Below are 18,282 nucleotides of genomic sequence, written 5' to 3'. Positions count from 1 at the left end.
CTGTTTAATTCCTGGAGGATAACCTCCTTAAATGCCCTGATCTTTAATGTGGAGTGTTGCTCACCTTGTCTCTACAGAATCCCCCACAGGTACATGTCTACAGAAGGGTTTTCACCTTGGGAGAATGCATATCCTCATTGTCATGTTAAAAAAATGCCCAACAATGCAGGGAATGAGGAAAGGGTAACATCTTCTGTTTCAAGTTTGTGTATTAAATCACACAGTGGTGAATTCATGACAGCACTGATAAAGCACAACTCCCTCACACCTTCAGCACTTATACATCCCTATATAAGAGCTTTACTACCACTGAACTGTACTGTGGGAACCAGGCACTTCTCACTGTACTCCTCCTCTAGCAACACCATAACATTTTGGATGCTGTTTGATCCAAAATGATTGATTTGGTCTCGTGAGACCAGAGTATTGATTCCTAGAATCTATATTTTGTAAATATGGACCTTGGAAACTGACTTTATTGTGCTTTGGCTACAGTATGCAGCTCCAGTGAGAACAACAACCATACACTCCACTTCTGAAGGCTGCATCTTACTCTGTGAGATAAACAATCACTCTTTTCAAAGCTTTTGCTGGCTCTGAGACACTCGCTTGGTATTTCTTCTGCTCTTTGTCTAGCAAAAAAATCCCTCATCACTAAATGAAAGCTTAAAATGAAGGCCTGATTATTTTAGAGGCCTTGTCACAAGTCCATTGTTTTTGAATTTCTGTGTTACTTTTGCTATAATTTTACACTTAAAACAATGATTTGGTAATCCTCTGTAATACCACTGTCCTCTTTTGTGCTAAGAAAAAGTCTCCTGATGATTCTCTCTCAAGTGCTTCCATTGTTGTCAGCATGAAGTCTGAGAATGATTCAGGATAACACTTTTAATCAGAGTCAAGAAATTACTTCTCTTTAAATGTTTTGGTTCAACATATTTACCTGTTGATCAAACATTGTCTTAAACTTACACCAGGTATTTTTTTTATTTTGTTTTATACTTTTAGGAGGATGTACTCATTTTTGCTACACAACATTTTATCACCTTGATAAGAAAATCTTATTTTCCTGAATAATTTTGACATGCTTCTTTGGTAATTGATTAAGCAGACTTGCTGGGAGATTATATCTCTAAAGAACCCTAACATTTCTTCTAAGTAATTGAGTAATTGCTGACTTTCAGAAGTTTCATTTATGTTGTGCACTGTATATTGTTTTTGCTGTGAATAAACCTACCGTTTTCCTGAATAATTCCAGTTCATTATCTGCATAATCAGACGCCATTCTTGTTATGTCTGTCTCTGTCATGTTTACCTGAATAACAGATGGAAAGTATGTGTCATGTCTGTTGTGGCTTTAATATACATTAATAATACATAAAAATGCATGATTAAAATATAATATCAAACATAAATTAAGAATATGTGCATATTGATTAGATTCAACCAACCAAGGCATAATACTCGAGTCCATTCTCTTCAGACATGCCTTTCCTGATGTACATGAACAATGGCTGAAGGTGAGCGTTGATGACATTAATGAAATCATCTAATCGGTCTGCCACATAGTGTGCTAAAAATGCAAGAAAGATGCATAATTCAAAGAGGACACCGATACACAACTGACATTCAATTTCCAGGTGTGACACCAAAAAAACATCAACAAAAAGACTAACTTTGCCTTTAGTGCAAATCAAATATTACATAATAAACAAATGATCCAACAGAACTGCAGGCAGCGGGTTTTCTTCATACCTCCATGGGCCTCACAGCAGTGTTTGTGTAGCGCTTCAGCCTGAGATGCACTGATGATGCCATTGCTCATCATGGTCTGCAAGAAGCGCCTGTGACTGTCTGCCATTGGTCGAGACATTCTTGAGCTGGAAAAACACATTTTTTGATAAATAAAACTTCTCAAACCTGCAAATAATGACCAGGCAAACATGATCAATGGTAATATGATCGACTGTTGGAGAACCCAACAAGACATTTAATATCAAATTGAACTAAACAATAGTTAAAATATGATGATGTTTCCAGGGGAATAGGACACAGGCAGTCATTTAAGAAGGTTCAGATAGTACTTTATCTTTAGGTCTCTTTTTTTTTGTTATTATAGCTTGTAGCTTGAACTTTTGTTGACGTTTATAGATGTCAGTCTATTTACAACAACAGTCTTTCGACACTTCTTTATGGTTAGGGATTGTGTTGATATACATGCAAACTTGCGGTTGTATTAGCACGAATGTAACGTTACAAAAGCCACGAAGTTGCACGACATCCTCATGCTACATCAAATCAATCGTGCGTTTGTCCACGCATTCAAACACCGACATCGTAGTCTGACTGAGACAGACTTATTAATAAACATAAAATAGTTAATAAACAGTTATTGTTGTAGAGTGCTGATCTGCACCTCACATACCTGTTCTCAAAGTTGTGCAGCCGAGCTGTCAATTCTGTGCAACATTCGCGCGTTCCCACTGGAAACAATACTTCCGATCATGTGGCTTGGGTTCCTACGCAGTGCACTGCATCCTACATACTTAACAGGGAAAATTCGTTAACTTGGGATGACCTAAAAATCATCAAACACAACACACAATACTTATGATGAAGTAATTTGCTTACGAATACTTTTAATATAATATATTACCACCCATCAAGAATGTATTAAATTAATATAAATCATAATACTTTAGTGACAACTGCACTGTCAGAAAACAAAGGTAAGGTGCTTCACACTGGGGGCAGTACGCTAAGGTACAAAAGTACCTACCTCTAAATGGTGCATATTAGTACTTTAAAAGTACATAATAGTACCTTTGGGTACCTTAGGGTACTTCCCCAGTGACAAGCACTGTACCTTTGTTTTCTGAACTGTCGATTTTAATAGGTCTATAAAAAACAATGAGACTTGGTTAATTTACAACATGTTTTGCATCCTGTTCATTTCTGAAATATGAAAGCAACTTTATAGTTTTGTGTAAGAACCCTTCATAGCCTAATATTTTACAAAAAAATGCATGACAATAAGGACATGTTGTTTGTTTAAATTAAACTATAACAGTATAAGGTGCATTCAAAATGTAAAAAAAAAAAAAAAATTATATATATATATATATATATATATATATATATATATATATATATAGGCTTATGTATATATCTGTGTGCTATAGGAACTGATTTTGCATTATTTATTTTTTTATTATTATTATTTTAACCCTGAAAAACATCTTTGAAATATGTCAATACACATTTAAAACAATATTCACAAAGAAGAGGGACATTAATTGGAATAGTGGAAAAGTGCACTGAGACCGTTCATACATGGCAAATGATGAAAAAACTATTTTCAGATGAAATCTTAGAAGAAAGGCAACTAAAATAGGACTATGTGCATCAAAACTGACTGTTTTAATGGAATGGACTTGACTAGTTTTGAACAAAAGAGCCACATTATATCTATGGGATTTAACCATTTTATAGGGCCTTTAAAATGAAGATTACAAAAGAAAAGTTAACCTAACCCTAACCCTAACCTGATATTGAAATATCTTTAATACTAGAATTTTACAATTACAGGCACACAAACTTTAGGAAAATACTATTTATGGCACTCACTCAGACAGGAATGTTCAATTGTATTGATTGAAAAAAAATCGAGATACATTTCTAGTTTCAACATTATTTGTTCTTCAGAAAAATGCGACCGTTGAAAATGTGTACCAATTCACTCATGGAGGCGCATTGAGATCCCTATCTCTGGAAATTAACCATATTGGACCTTAAGAATTAAGAAAAGAAAAATTTGTTAAGAATTAAAATCTAAAAGGATATTAAGATATCTGTAATATGAGTTACAGAAATGCAAAAAACACAAGAAGTGCTTTTTGCCATTTTTGAACTGTCACTGTTGGCATATAATGCAACAAAGATTGCGAAAGTCAGCAGATTTAACTAATAGGCCTACCCATCTCTGTGTAAAAATAAAATAATGATGTTGTTCTAGTCATTTTATCCCCCTGTAATCTGCCTCCAACTCTCAGGTGAAAATTGTAATTTTGATCCCCCTCTATAAAATAGTGGATTACTCAGTAAATATACATCTGTGACATTTAATATTTTGTCTTTCTCTTCATTTATGTTTGTCTTTCTTCAGAAATAAAAAAAGAAATTAAAAAATTTGAGCAGTTTCTGAAATTTGGATGATTTTAGTATGAAATTACCCAAATGTGTTTATGTCTGAGAACCTTTTATACATCTTTTATACACATACTCAACTGCAGATCCTCAAATGACACTCACTGTGTGGTACAGTACAAATATTCTGAGTGTCCCTTATTCTGTCCCTTGTTTTCCTTTCCAGAAGTTGGCAATACGTTTAGCCTAGAAGGTGGCATAAACTCCTTGAACATATGGAATAAGATGCTCAGTATGATCTAAAACAGAAACAGATAAAAGGCAAAGCACAAATATGTTTTGTCATCATAAAGTTAAATTCATTAGCTATAAATACCTGGTTGGAAGGCCTACTTTTTTAAGTGATTATATCAAAACCCATATGTAAGGCATTCCCAGCAAATACAACTATCTTTGTTTTGTGTTTGCTGGTTTAATGTTTGAATGCCATGTTGTATAATCTCGTGCCTAGCAAAGTAACTCTATTCACATAGTATGGCCTTTGTATATTATTGCAAAATAATTCCATACCGTTTTTAACCACAAGGCGTCACTTGGAGAGAGGGAGCTGGCAGCGTTGGAAGTTACATTTTTTCCCTGTATAATCACTTATATACATAAAAACAAATTAAAAAGAAAAAAAAAAAAAAAAAAAAATCATAAGCTGTTTATGTTTTTAAACATTTAAAAAATAAACCTATGACTGTCCTCTTAAAACTGTGTTGCAAAGATATAAAAATAAATTATATAATCACTTAGGTTTCAGACTCAGTTATTAACAGTCAATTTCGACATTTTGAAACTGAAAGGTACGGAGACTTAGTACAGGAACGGGAACTTGCATATTTCTCTGAAATGCAGTCTCATTTTGCGCTTCCTTTTTGTGAGCCTTGCATAATAATTTCCTTTGTGATAGACTACCTTGTAAATACCAAATTATAACGAAGAATAATCTTGTTTATAGTTGTTCTGTTTGTTTTCCTTGGAATTCATCTGGTGTGCTTTCCTATTCCTGTGGTAGAGGCTAGATCAATGTGAGCGCGCGCCCGTCAGGAACGTCACGCGCAGGGTGGGAATCAGTCAGTGGAACAGTAGAACGGCTACGTGAGTTCCAGGAAAGTTCGATACGCCCTTCTGACGAGATCCCTGTTATACTGGCAAATAGGGAAGTGTGAGGTAGACCATTATTTTTCACGGTTTAAACTACTCGTCTGGGCGTCTACTCGTCTCTCTTTTCGTGAGATCGTGGCTCAACCCATGTGTTTAATTTGTCTACAGCATTGTTAGTTAATTCGATTTCTTTCATTTTTACTTTACGGAAGAGGCAACGAACTGTCAGAAAGTTACAATCAAAAGGTATGAAAACTGTATTTTGTCAGGAATCATATTTTAACATTTTATCTTGTTACATAGGCTATATATAATCGTTTAAAGATGTATGAGATTATAATTGTGTGCTTTTATAGGACGTACAGGATGTTTTCCACATTTCTTATTTGTCAGATCATCCTCACTCTCATCTGCCAAACACATTGTTACGGTAAATATTTGTTTTGTTAAGAATGTGCCTTTGCTCTATATGTGACTTTGTTACTTTAATAATATCCCCATGTTCATCTGCTTTGCTCTGTGTGTGTCACAATTGTGTCAATGTTTAGCTCTTTGTAATGGCTTTCCCCGTCTTCTCAGACATGATATTTTTAGTATTAATTAACTTATTTAAAACATATTGATGACAAGCTGATGGGGATGTTTTATAACAAATTAAACAAGAACATGTTGATTCAGATGACACTAGTTCTGTTAAAGTTTACTTTAAAATTATTATTTTTTGTCATGTACATGTAACTCTTTTATATTTTTATGCAGTGTTTTACTGTCAAAACAGCTTTTAATTTAACAAAACAATTTCTACTTTGGTCATTTGTGATAGTGATTTCACTGTCTTTTATTTCCCATCTCTAAAATCTGTCTAGAACCCACAGTGAACGACTTAAAGTGTTTCAATGACTTTGAGACAGAAATGAAGTGCAGTTTGGAGTCCGACGGTCCCATAAGTTGCTCTGGATACAAACTTAATATCACACATACTGAAGCAGATTTGTAAGTGTTTGTTCAGTTCAACAAAATGTAATTACTGTTCATTTAGCAGTCAACTGACATGATTAACTCTTATATTGCAGGTTAAAAGAATATACATGCATCTTTGAGAGAAGTCATCACAGTCCCAGTTGTGAATGTAAAGTTGAAGTCCAAGGGTTTGTTATAGGAGAGAAGTTCACTACTACACTTCTGGAAGGAACAAACGTTTTATTAAGCAAAACATTGATGACAGAGGATTTCAGTGAGTATAATTGTCTATATGTTCTTGTTAGGCTTTTTCCATTACTTTTGAATGTTCTGAAATAAAAAAAAAGTGTTATCCAGCCTTTATTTGATACATTTACAAATGTGATTTTAATTTTCTGCAGTCAAACCGAAAACTCCAGTTTTATCAGTGAAGACTGAAGATGGAAATTTTTATGTAACTTGGGAAGACAAGTACACAAGTTATCCTGCAGGAAATTTTAAAAACAGTTTGGAAATACATCTGAGCTATAGGATTAAAGGGAAAGATGAAACAGTAAGAATATGATATATAGATGATTTTATATATATATATATATATATATATATATATATATATATATATATATATATATATATATATATATATATATATATATATATATATATATATATATATATATATATATATATATATATATATATGAAATATATTCACACATATTCACATATTGAAAGAATTGTAAAAATAAATAATAATAAAAATTGTCCATACAGGTGTACAAAAATGAGTCAAATTCAGTAAGATTCTCTGAAATTGTGAGCATACATCTCCAGCCAAACACCGACTACATTCTGACAGCAAGAATGAGCACAAGCTATAACGGACACAAGATACTGAGTGACCAGAGCGCACCAGTTGAGTTCACCAGCCGTAAGTCTATCTATTTTGTTCTCAGATTCATTCCTGCATGTGTGTTAGTGCTCTTTCATGATCCTGATCAATCTATATGTGCTCCAAAGCCTCATCTCCAAATGATATGGTCAGAAAGTTGGTTCCACCTCTGTGTGTTGGTTTAATCTTCATCATTTGTGCTATCTTCATCTGCGTTTTGAGGTGAGATCTCTGTTTTGTGTCTCGCCATCATTCTACATTTCACATTTTTGCTATTCCTTTGTGAATCCTTCACAAATTCAGTTCTGACACACTTTACTTCCTCATTACAGGATGAAGACAAAATGGTGGGACAAGATCTCCAAGCCAAAAGTAGATGCCAGTTTTGGACAAGAGAAGGTGGGACAAAGATATGCAGTTTGTTGGTTAACTATTTATTTTATCTTGAAATAGTTATCTATATGCTCAATAACCCTTTATTTTTTCACTTTTGTTTAATAGGGTCATATTTTGCCTCCTTCCATTATGAACTTCTCCACAATCCATGTAGAGATTCCAAAACTGGAATTTCAGGAAAAGAAATTGTAAGTTTTCCCAAGAACTTCAGAAACACATGACAGACTAATTCTGATTAATAATCCCTCAACATGTTTGTCTCTCTACAGGATCTCAGCGTCATCAGTAGATACAACCAATGAGAAAAGTTCCCACAGTGTTGAGTCGGCGGCAGACGATTACGGCCAGGCTGGCCTTGATTCTTGTAGTTCGATCAACATCTCATTACACGTCAAAAATGCCCTGGAGAAGGATTTCAAATCCCTTCCTTTTACCAGCAACACACCTTGTGTCTTGCCACAATACAACCGCGCAAGCCGAGATTCGGGCAACTGCTCTGGCTCATCGTTTTTCAGCAACATGACGTATTTGGAATCAAGCCCTGATGATTCTTTATTCCTGGAGCAGCACAGTTGTGATCATTCTTGTCAGTCCGACAAGAGGGAAAACTCTTCTATGAGCGCTGATATCAGCAAGAGCAAGTTTAACTTTCCCACGATTGATGCTTTGGAAGACGGATATCAGTGCTTCAACAGTGTTGTGAACCAGGGAAATGATGCAGATGTTAGTTTAAATCTTTCAGATGATGCTGATTCTGATGAAAAGTTAATTGTGAAAAATCTCATCACTAGTAAAAATCCACTTTATCCTTCTCTGTTGCTCCATGATGGCAGCGTCACACCAAGTGATGATGGATATCAAGCTTTTGAAGGCTTAACAAAGAGCACAGAAGGACAGTGGAGCACGAGCATCAGAACCGAACAAGCTCTTAATGAATGTGGAGCGCTGAAATTCCCCCACAGCACTGGCCAAGATCCCACATGGGCCTCTTCTTTGCATTTCTCACCCATTATTCAAATAGACACTTCCTATCAGTCTGTTTAGCTGTGCTGCACACAACTGAAATATTGAATTATCTCTGTATGTAACCTTTACAGTTACAAAGAAATATGGCCAGTAATAAGATCTATGCAAATGTTCATTGTGTGGACTCAAATTCAAGACCTTCAATTTAGGATTCACTGTTTCTAAAGACTTTGATCAGTGACTAAAATGCTCAAAGAGGTCATCATGGATTACTATTCATTTTTCTTTATTATTGTACAGAATTTCACACACAATGTCAAATGTGACCCTGAGTCACATCTGCAAATGCAAAATTTAAAGGCATGATAACAGGGCCAAGATGGTTCTTATCATACAGTGCCACTAAAACAAATTATAGGTATTTGCTTATTCATCTGTACAGTTACAATGAATCATTCCTTTGGAAGTATCACCAATAATAGGAAACTTTCGGTTTAGTAATTAAAGGTTTGCACAGAGTTTTGGGTTTCATAAATTCAACAATAAGAGGTTCTGTGCCTTAAATAATCTAGGAGGTCATGTAATACTTTTTTTTCATTCATATTTTTGTATTGCTAAAAAGGCATTTCAAATATTTCATATCTCAGTCTGTGAAAGAAGGGTTTTTCTTTTGTGCATTTGTTTTGTTTGTTTGTTTGTTTGTTTGTTTTACAAAAACAAGAAAAAGTGTATATATATATGATATATTTAGATATAGATGAAACTGTTATATTTTTGTTAAAATCTTAAACAGGAAAAAACTTAGCTTGGACAGTTTACAGACAGTACTTATCAGCCTGTTTAACAATACTGTCAAATGATAGACACATGCTTATTATTTTTGTATGCAGTCTTATGTAGTTGTTCTGTGTACACCATGGTGTTTTAACATACAAACTAAAGCACTCTATTCTCAGTAAGAGCAATGTAAATACACTGCTATGATTATACTTTTCTAAAGTAAAAACTCAGAATGGTGAAACAGCGTCTTGAGTAATTATTTGAGTCTTTCAGTGGGAAATTTTAACAGGTTATGACAGGGCCTTTGTTTTATGCTACCTGTATGAACCAGGAAGCTATTTTTTTTTTTTTTCCATGGAAAATATGTAATACACTAAAGTGCATGTCGAGACATTTACACATTCTAAAAAAGGCTGCTTCACGGAAGGATGTCTAAATAAGGGACACCTTGTTCTCTTAAAGCGGTAGGCATCCTCAAATAATCCAATGCAATATAAAAAAGAATTAGGCTATTTATAACACTAATGACATGAAGGCTAAAGGTCCAGAAGTATAACTATTGAAAGATGAAATATGGTTGTACACATCTGGCACGTTAAATTAAAATAATAGTTCTTGTTAAGCAAAATCAAAAATTGTAGATAGTCATTTGGACAATTATAAATTATAAAAGCAGCAAGTATAAATTAGTCATTCAGATGATTGCAGCGCCATCTGCTGGCTGTTTACATGAAGTTCAAAAACAGGCTCAACGTCATTACATAAACTGGAATGACAGCAGACATTTACATTTCTACTTGTTTTTAGTAATTTCACAATTTTACACATTCATGGTACAGATTGTTTAACAGTAAGCAGTATGGGATAGCGAGGACGCTTTCCCCCCTCTAACATCTCAAAAGCCTACTGTTATAAGAAATTTAATTTCCCAAAAAAGTGTCCTAAACAGAATCTTGTGCTTTAACCAGAGCAAATAAATCAAATGAATCCTTTTTGCACAGAGGAGTTCATATGATCAGTATCACAGTGTGCAATGATTCGTCTTTCATTTCATTTTTTTTTTTACATCAATTGGACATCAGTGTGTGGACTTCAAATTGATGTAAAAATATTGACGTCAATTTGATGAAAAAAAAACTGACGTCAATTTGATGTCAAAATATTGACGTCAATTTGATGTCTAAAAACTGACGTCAATTTGATGTCAAAAAATTGACGTCAATTTGATGTCAAAAAAGTGACGTCAATTTGATGTCAAAAAAGTGACGTCAATTTGATGTCTAAAAACTGACGTCAAATAGATGTCAAAATATTGATGTCAATTTGATGTCTAAAAACGGACGTCAATTTGATGTCTAAAAACTGACGTCAATTTGATGTCAAAAAATTGACGTCAATTTGATGTCAAAAAAGTGATGTCAATTTGATGTAAAAAAAAAAATTGACGTCAATTTGATGTCTAAAAACTGACGTCAATTTGATGTCAAAAAAACTGACGTCAATTTGATGTCTAAAAACTGACGTCAATTTGATGTCTAAAAACTGACGTCAATTTGATGTCAAAATATTGACGTCAATTTGATGTCTAAAAACTGACGTCAATTTGATGTCAAAATATTGACGTCAATTTGATGTCTAAAAACTGACGTCAATTTGATGTCAAAATATTGACGTCAATTTGATGTCTAAAAACTGACGTCAATTTGATGTCAAAATATTGATGTCAATTTGATGTCTAAAAACTGACGTCAATTTGATGTCTAAAAACTGACGTCAATTTGATGTCTAAAAACTGACGTCAATTTGATGTCAAAATATTGATGTCAATTTGATGTCTAAATATTAACGTCAATTTGATGTAAAAAAACTGACGTCAATTTGATGTCAAAATATTGACGTCAATTTGATGTCTAAAAACGGACGTCAATTTGATGTCTAAAAACGGACGTCAATTTGATGTCTAAAAACGGACGCCAATTTGATGTCTAAAAACGGACGTCAATTTGATGTCAAAAAACTGACGTCAATTTGATGTAAAAAAACTGACGTCAATTTGATGTAAAAATATTGATGTCAATAAATATATACATATATGTAAAAAATATAATAAATACTGCTGCTGTACAATATAGCATACATGAATTACCCGTAGCAGATCTATACAGGTGGAGCTGGGGAAGGTGGAGGGTTTCTGATAGCGTGCTGCACTGCTAAGGCAAATGCTACTCAAGTATTTGAAGACTGAGCATGCAAGCTCATTGGCTACTAATACAGCAGCAACCAATCATCTGTGTCCTATTGATAATGATGTGATTACGAGCAGTTGATTTAAGGACCTATTAGACTGCCCATTTAGAGTTTCATGACAGAACTTTGTATTTTTTATTCATTGCATTGCTTTTGTGTTGTTATTTTGGTGGTCGAAAAAATATCAGTTTGATTTGCGTTTTTGACCTGTTTTTTTTAAGTAATTTTTTTTTTTTCAGCATCAATTGGACATCAGTGTATGAACGTCAAATTAACGTCAAAAATATATTACATATATGCAGTGTTTTCAACCAAATAATGTTCATTTCAGGTTTCAGACATTTAAATACACATGAGTACTAACAAAACAATATATTTAGAGTTTGTAAAATACACAATGATGTCTATAGAAGCGGAAATAACAACCCTTTCCATTATAACTTGACAACATGTTTAATTCATATCAGATACACATTGTGAAAGTAACTTAAAAGCTTACTCTATTCTTCCTCAGTTCACCGGCACACTTACTTTCATGTATTTCGGGAGAAGTGGATAAATTCACAGGTTGTAAATCCAACAGATCCGATTCTCTGTGCGGTGCAAACTAACATGGCGGCGCCCATCGCTCATATGGCTCAACTAACGCGATCGTTATAAAGGTGTTTAAACAGCAAAACACATCCACTTGCACATATTTGGCAATCGGAATATTAGATATTTCATGCTATAGTTAACAAATTTGTGAATATTTTGAATAAAAAAGGAAAAATTAAATGAAAGCAGATCATCATTCATACAGTGCAGCGGTGTGTCACATAACAAGCAATGACGCGTCACCATGGAAACCATAAAGTGATACGTTCTAAATAACGGTCGCCTTAAAAAACTCACGCTGGGGGGTCAGACAGAATATTTGAAACTTACGTGCGAAAGGGTTAACCGTGGGCATGGGGTACTTTTTATCCATGTGTGCACCAAACCCATCTGGTGGGTTTGCTGCCAAAAAGCTATTTTTTTAGTTTCATCTGACCGTAGAAGTCGGTCCCATTTGAAGTTCCAGTCTTGCCTAAAAACTGAATATGCTGGAGATTGATTCTGGATGAGAGCAGAGGATTTTTCTTGAAACACTCCCGAGCAACTTGTGGTGATGTAGGTGCTGTTTGATCATTTTTTTCAGGCTTTCTGAGACTCAAGACTCAACTAATCTCTGCAATTCTCCAGCTGTGATCCTTGGAGAGTCTTTGGCCACTCAAACCTTCCTTCTCACCACACATTAGGGCGATTTAGATGCACATCCTCTTCCAGGCAGATTTTTAACATCTTTATACAATACAATACAATACAATACAAAGTTTATTTATATAGCACATTTAAAACAACCGAAGTCGACCAAAGTGCTGCACAGAGTATGCAAAAAAGAACAGTCAACAGGGTTACAAACAATAAGACAATCTATAGAACATACACTGTAAAATGGATGAGCTGTATTAAAATATACGATCATTGCACAGCAAGTCAGGAGATGTTGAATGCCAAGGAGAAATAATAAGTTTTAAGAGTAGACTTAAAAATAAATCTTTAGTTAATTGGAACTTCTTAATTATTGTCCTGATCGTAGAAATGGGGATTTTCAATGCTTTAGCTTTTTTCTTGCAGCCACTTTCTATTTTGTGAAGCTCAACAATCTTTTGCTGCACATCAGAACTAGACGGCAGCTCGGTGTCATGGGGACACGGAGCGTACTGCGCTGCCACGCCCATCTTGGGACCCAGCCACAGAGCCAGTGTTGAAGCGACCTCATATGGAGCAATCCGAGCAGCATGAGCGCAGCTGCAGATGCCATATGCCCCAGGAGCCTCTGAAAGTCTTTCAGTGGGGCCGCTGTCCTGCGCATGAGTGTACTCAGGCAGGTCAACACCGACTGGACGCGCTCCTCGGTGAGGCGCGCAGTCCGGGTGACCGAGTCTAGCTCGAGACCGAAATAAGAGATCCTCTGCCCGGGGGTGAGTTTGCTCTTTTCCCAGTTGACCCAAATACCCAACCGGCTGAGGTGAGCTAGAACCATGTCCCTGTGTTCGCACAACTGCTCTCGCGAGCTGGCCAGGATCAACCAGTCGTCGAGGTAGTTGAGGATGCAAACACCCTGTTCCTCGAGGGGAACAATGGCCGCCTCCGCAACCTTCGTAAAGACGCGGGGCGACAGGGCCAGCCCGAAGGGTAGGACTTTGTACTGATATGCTCGACCCTCGAACGCAAACCGTAGGAAGGGTCTGTGGCGAGGCAGAATCAAGACATGAAAGTACACGTCCTTCAGGTCGATCGCTGCAAATCAATCCTGAGGACAGACACATTTTGCAGGCCCGGATTGGCTAACCGGGAGCACCGGGAGAATTCCCGGTGGGCCGGTCAGTTTATTTGGCCGCGAGGGCCGGTGTTGTCATGGCACTGGGTTGAAATATGGATGCTCTAGAAACTGTGGACGCGGCCAAATGTACTAAGCTGAGTAGCCTAACTTTTTCCTAAAAAAACATTCAGTGACGGATTTAGGCCTGGGCGGCCCAGGGCGGCACGGGGCACCCGCGCAAGAAAAAACAAACAAATGCGCGATCGGGTTTTTACCAGTCATTTGCACGCAATGTCAAAGATATCATGTCACTCGGTGGGTAATTTAACCTGGACTCGGAGTGTGCGCTCGGAGAAGACAACTCACTCAAAAGTATACGAGAAGAAGGGATGAGGTGACGTCTGTAGGGACAGGGGAAGTTCTAAATCAATGTTAAATTATGGTAAGGCAAAAGGTCTAAGCCACCGGAGGCCGATTTAAGTAACATAAATAAATAAAAAGGAATAGGGGAAAACATGCAAAAGATAAAGGCATATATGCAGCTTACTCATATTGTAATAATAGTAGGCAAATAATAAAATATGGCCTATCACTTGTGTTATGTTGCTTGCTATGCTATTACACATTGGCCAACAATATTAATTTTTCTGTCCAACTAGCTTAACCAGACAGTAAAATGTGATTTTGTAACATGTAACTTTTTTTTTAAAACAAATGTAATAGCCTACTTTATTATTTTACTGTAAAGTTGTGCAATTTTGTAGGATTTATGGTATTTTGTGTTATTTATTTGCCTCAATTTGTTATAATTTAAGTATATACATTTATATAAAACAGCAAAATTTTATGTTAAATCCACTTTAATAAAGATCTACATTTCTAAATTTCATTCATAGTGATAGACATGAAAAATGTTCCTGGGTTTAGTGGACGAATACTGCCATCTACTGGAAAACAAACACTTAATGAAATTAAAATTAAAATAACATGGATTTTTAACTACAGCCACTAGATGGCTAGAGAATTAATCAATGGTTCACATTATAAAATCATTATTATAACTATAAAAATAACTCTATATCAAATTTTAGTATTTTTAATACTATCATTTGTACCATCATGGGTATTTGAAGATATTTTTGAAGATATTAGACTTATATACTGAGGTTTTAATTACATTATTTTAATTAAGCATCAGCGTTAGTTCAGGCAGGCCTCGTAGTCAAGCTCCGCTATCAGCTGGTTCGCAAATTCCAACCCCACCCATATCAGCTGATCCAATTTATATGGACTCTAAAATAAGGCGCATTACTTAAACGCTGCTTGGCTGCTTCCACTGCACGCTGCTTGCAACCCACCTCCTCCCCAGCTCCTCCTTAATCTTGTGTATAACTTAATCAGTGTCATTCTGTTGTCACTGATAAATGCTCTGTTCTCAACAGGGGGATTTTCTGCTGCTCTCCCAGTTAAAAAATGGGAGGTTGTCCCCAGAAGCTGCTGCTGTTCCCGGTCTTGGCTTTCATGGAGCTCATGAAAGGACGGGGAATTTAGAACAGAGCCATACCGCCAAATTGTAACTTTAGCAAAATATGCCAATAAAAAAATTGACTAAATTTTGTCTCTTTTAATTTTTGACTTAAGTGGTCCTGACTGAAATATAGGCTAGTCAGACTTTACCCTGCTGCTGTGTGCATTTCCCTTCACTGTGGGAAAAGTGGAGGAGGACCCATTGCCTAAACATTTTTTGGGTGGGGGCAGTCTTCAGCCAAGATGGCCACCATGCCTGAGTTACATATTACCTGTGTGGATTCCTGGACTTTTCTGTTGAAGTATTTCCTGTTTCTTGTGCCATGCTTTGTAATCTGTAGTCCAAGGGTGCTTCTCAATATCCCTCCTCGTTTCCTCTCTCCTCCGTCCTCTATCCTATGACCCGGAAACCGTTTGAGTTCAGCCATCTTGAACATCTCAATTCTCTAATTACACCGCAAGGAGGTGAGGAGTGAGGAAGCTTCCTGAGGAGTCATAAGCGGGGATACACAGGTGTATCCTTTGCGGAAGTCTTTGTCATTGAGAAACGTGACGCACGCATAAATTCTCCTCCCCCTTCATATCTGTCACAATAATTTTAAATGTATGCTTTATTTTTGCTGTTTAAATAAAGTTTACATCTCACATATTTCAACGGAGAATCTTGCTTTATTAATATTTAATATATATTTTTAAATAATAAAATTTAACAACATATGGGCAGATCCCTCAAGTGCAGCTGATGATGCTTTGAAGTGACGATAAAGGGAGCGAGGATATCATTTTACTTGATTCAATTCCTCCATCCTCGCATCTTTTCCTTGCGTCCTTCTCTTTCATCCTAAAAGGGTGGAACTAAGACGCGAGGAAAGAAAGCAAGGAAAGGAAACGAGGATGCACAAATAAGAAATGAGAATCACCCCAATTGTTTATTGGTTCTTTCTTGATTAGTCTCCCAAGGTGTGTCTTGTTTACCTGTTAAGCTTGTTACCCTGTGGCCTGTTGCACAAAGCCAGTTTCAGTTTCTACCCAGTTAAGTTCAAGATTAGTTTGAGCAAACTCTGTTTTTTTTCAGGCTCATGAAGGTGGATTGGTTTTAAGCGGGTTTCACTACTATGGTAACTTACACTACATGGTTAACCTGCTCCGGAGCAGGTTTTATTCTGGTTTAGAGATAGCAGGCCAAAACTCAACCAATCAGGTATAAGTAAAGTTGTCACGACCGTCAGTGAGAGTGCCCGAATTAGCCACTTGAGGGCACTCCATCCTGGACTGTTTTCACTCTATTGACTACACTACCCATAACGCACTGCCGGACTCATTATCCAATTATTACATCATCACACCCAGCTGTCACTTATTTTGTAATCAGTGTCTGTCTATTTTATCTCAGTTGTTTCTGTCCTCAGTGTGGTTTGTTGTATTTTGTTACGTGCACTTTGTTTCTCTGGCCTTTTTGTATTGGACTGTTTTTGTGGAGCTTTACCTTTGCCTGTGTTCTGGATTACATGCTTGGAGTTTCCCATAATAAACATCGCTGCACTTGGATCTTACCATCTTGTTCTTGTGTGCACCGTGACAGAACAAACCACCCATGCAAGGATCCAGCAGTGTGGGGTTCCGAATCCTTCCTCCAGCCACTACCAGGGAGCGCTGGGATCAACTACGGGCGTTGAGGGCTCTACGCCAGGAGGGGTGGGAGGTAGGATGCTTCGCTAAGGTCTTTTGGACGATGGCGGTGGGGCTGGGTTACAATGACGCGGCCTTGAAGGATTTGTGTAATAGCTGCCTCGACGATCCTCTGCCTCATTGTGAGATGGAAGGGCTACGGAGTTTAGATTTCTGGAGATTCGCCGCGTATCTTCGCCGTCCGGGGGAATGGACCTCACTGAATCTGCCAGCCAGTTTGCATGCTCCAGCCCATAATTCTGTTTCAAAAGGCATTGAGGAGATGGGCACTGAGCCTCAGCTTCACCCCGGTAAAGGGAGGAGGAGGAGGAGAAGGAAGAAGTCTCCAGCCAGTGAGCCCGCTCCAGTTAGTGAGTCCACTCCAGAGCCCGCTCCAGTCAGTGAGTCCACTCCAGAGCCTGCTCCAGTCAGTGAGTCCACTCCAGAGCCCGCTCCAGTCAGTGAGTCCACTCCAGAGCCTGCCTCAGTCAGTGAGTCCACTCCAGAGCCCGTTCCAGTCAGTGAGTCCACTCCAGTCAGTGAGCACGCTCCAGTCAGTGAGTCCGCTCCAGAGCCCGCTCCAGTCAGTGAGTCCGCTCCAGAGCCCGCTCCAGTCAGTGAGTCCACTCCAGAGCCCGCTCCAGTCAGTGAGTCCACTCCAGAGCCCGCTCCAGTTAGTGAGTCCTCTCCAGAGCTCTCTCCAGTCAGTGAATCCACTCCAGAGCCCGCTCCAGTCAGTGAGTCCGCTCCAGTCAGTGAGTCCGCTCCAGTCAGTGAGTCCGCTCCAGTCAGTGAGTCCGCTCCAGTCAGTGAGTCCGCTCCAGTCAGTGAGTCCGCTCCAGTCAGTGAGTCCACTCCAGAGTCCGCTCCAGTCAGTGAGTCCACTCCAGAGCCCGTTCCAGACAGTGAGTCCACTCCAGAGCCCGCTCCAGTTAGTGAGTCCATTCCAGAGCCCGCTCCAGTTAGTGAGTCCACTCCAGAGCCCGTTCCAGTCAGTGAGTCCACTCCAGTTAGTGAGTCCACTCAAGAGCCCGTTCCAGTCAGTGAGTCCATTCCAGTTAGTGAGTCCACTCCAGAGCCCGCTCCAGTCAGTGAGTCCACTCCAGAGCCCGCTTCAGTCAGTGAGTCCGCTCCAGTCAGTGAGTCCACTCCAGAGCCTGCCTCAGTCAGTGAGTCCACTCCAGAGCCCGTTCCAGTCAGTGAG

At 37.8% G+C, this 18,282-nt stretch overlaps 2 protein-coding genes across 4 annotated transcripts in view; one reads left to right on the top strand and one right to left on the bottom strand.

Annotated features, from left to right (window-relative positions):
- The window catches only part of nsmce1 (NSE1 homolog, SMC5-SMC6 complex component), a 10,573-nt gene extending 5,780 nt beyond the window's left edge, over positions 1 to 4,793 (bottom strand). The window contains exons 1-6 of one of the 2 annotated variants that reach the window (XM_067382486.1): positions 4,717 to 4,793; positions 4,312 to 4,445; positions 2,426 to 2,545; positions 1,756 to 1,880; positions 1,452 to 1,573; positions 1,238 to 1,315 (exon numbers count right to left, since the gene is read on the bottom strand). In XM_067382486.1, coding sequence (XP_067238587.1) covers positions 1,238 to 1,315; positions 1,452 to 1,573; positions 1,756 to 1,873 — 318 coding nt within the window. In that variant the 5' untranslated portion in view covers positions 1,874 to 1,880; positions 2,426 to 2,545; positions 4,312 to 4,445; positions 4,717 to 4,793. Of the gene's footprint in view, positions 1 to 1,237; positions 1,316 to 1,451; positions 1,574 to 1,755; positions 1,881 to 2,425; positions 2,822 to 4,311; positions 4,446 to 4,716 lie in introns of those variants that run through there. The other variant, XM_067382487.1, reaches the window with a different exon arrangement.
- Positions 4,794 to 4,875: 82 nt separating this feature from the next.
- LOC137017809 (uncharacterized) overlaps positions 4,876 to 18,282 on the top strand; it is a 50,870-nt gene continuing 37,463 nt past the window's right edge. The window contains exons 1-10 of one of the 2 annotated variants that reach the window (XM_067382485.1): positions 4,894 to 5,541; positions 5,652 to 5,725; positions 6,162 to 6,288; positions 6,369 to 6,529; positions 6,657 to 6,808; positions 7,030 to 7,186; positions 7,276 to 7,369; positions 7,480 to 7,546; positions 7,649 to 7,731; positions 7,813 to 9,548. In XM_067382485.1, coding sequence (XP_067238586.1) covers positions 5,662 to 5,725; positions 6,162 to 6,288; positions 6,369 to 6,529; positions 6,657 to 6,808; positions 7,030 to 7,186; positions 7,276 to 7,369; positions 7,480 to 7,546; positions 7,649 to 7,731; positions 7,813 to 8,587 — 1,680 coding nt within the window. In that variant the 5' untranslated portion in view covers positions 4,894 to 5,541; positions 5,652 to 5,661 and the 3' untranslated portion in view covers positions 8,588 to 9,548. Of the gene's footprint in view, positions 5,542 to 5,651; positions 5,726 to 6,161; positions 6,289 to 6,368; positions 6,530 to 6,656; positions 6,809 to 7,029; positions 7,187 to 7,275; positions 7,370 to 7,479; positions 7,547 to 7,648; positions 7,732 to 7,812; positions 9,549 to 18,282 lie in introns of those variants that run through there. The other variant, XM_067382484.1, reaches the window with a different exon arrangement.

Source organism: Chanodichthys erythropterus, chromosome 3 (assembly GCF_024489055.1).
Source record: "Chanodichthys erythropterus isolate Z2021 chromosome 3, ASM2448905v1, whole genome shotgun sequence".
In the NCBI taxonomy this organism is placed as follows: domain Eukaryota; kingdom Metazoa; phylum Chordata; class Actinopteri; order Cypriniformes; family Xenocyprididae; genus Chanodichthys; species Chanodichthys erythropterus.
This window is presented reverse-complemented; position numbering and strand designations above follow the sequence as displayed.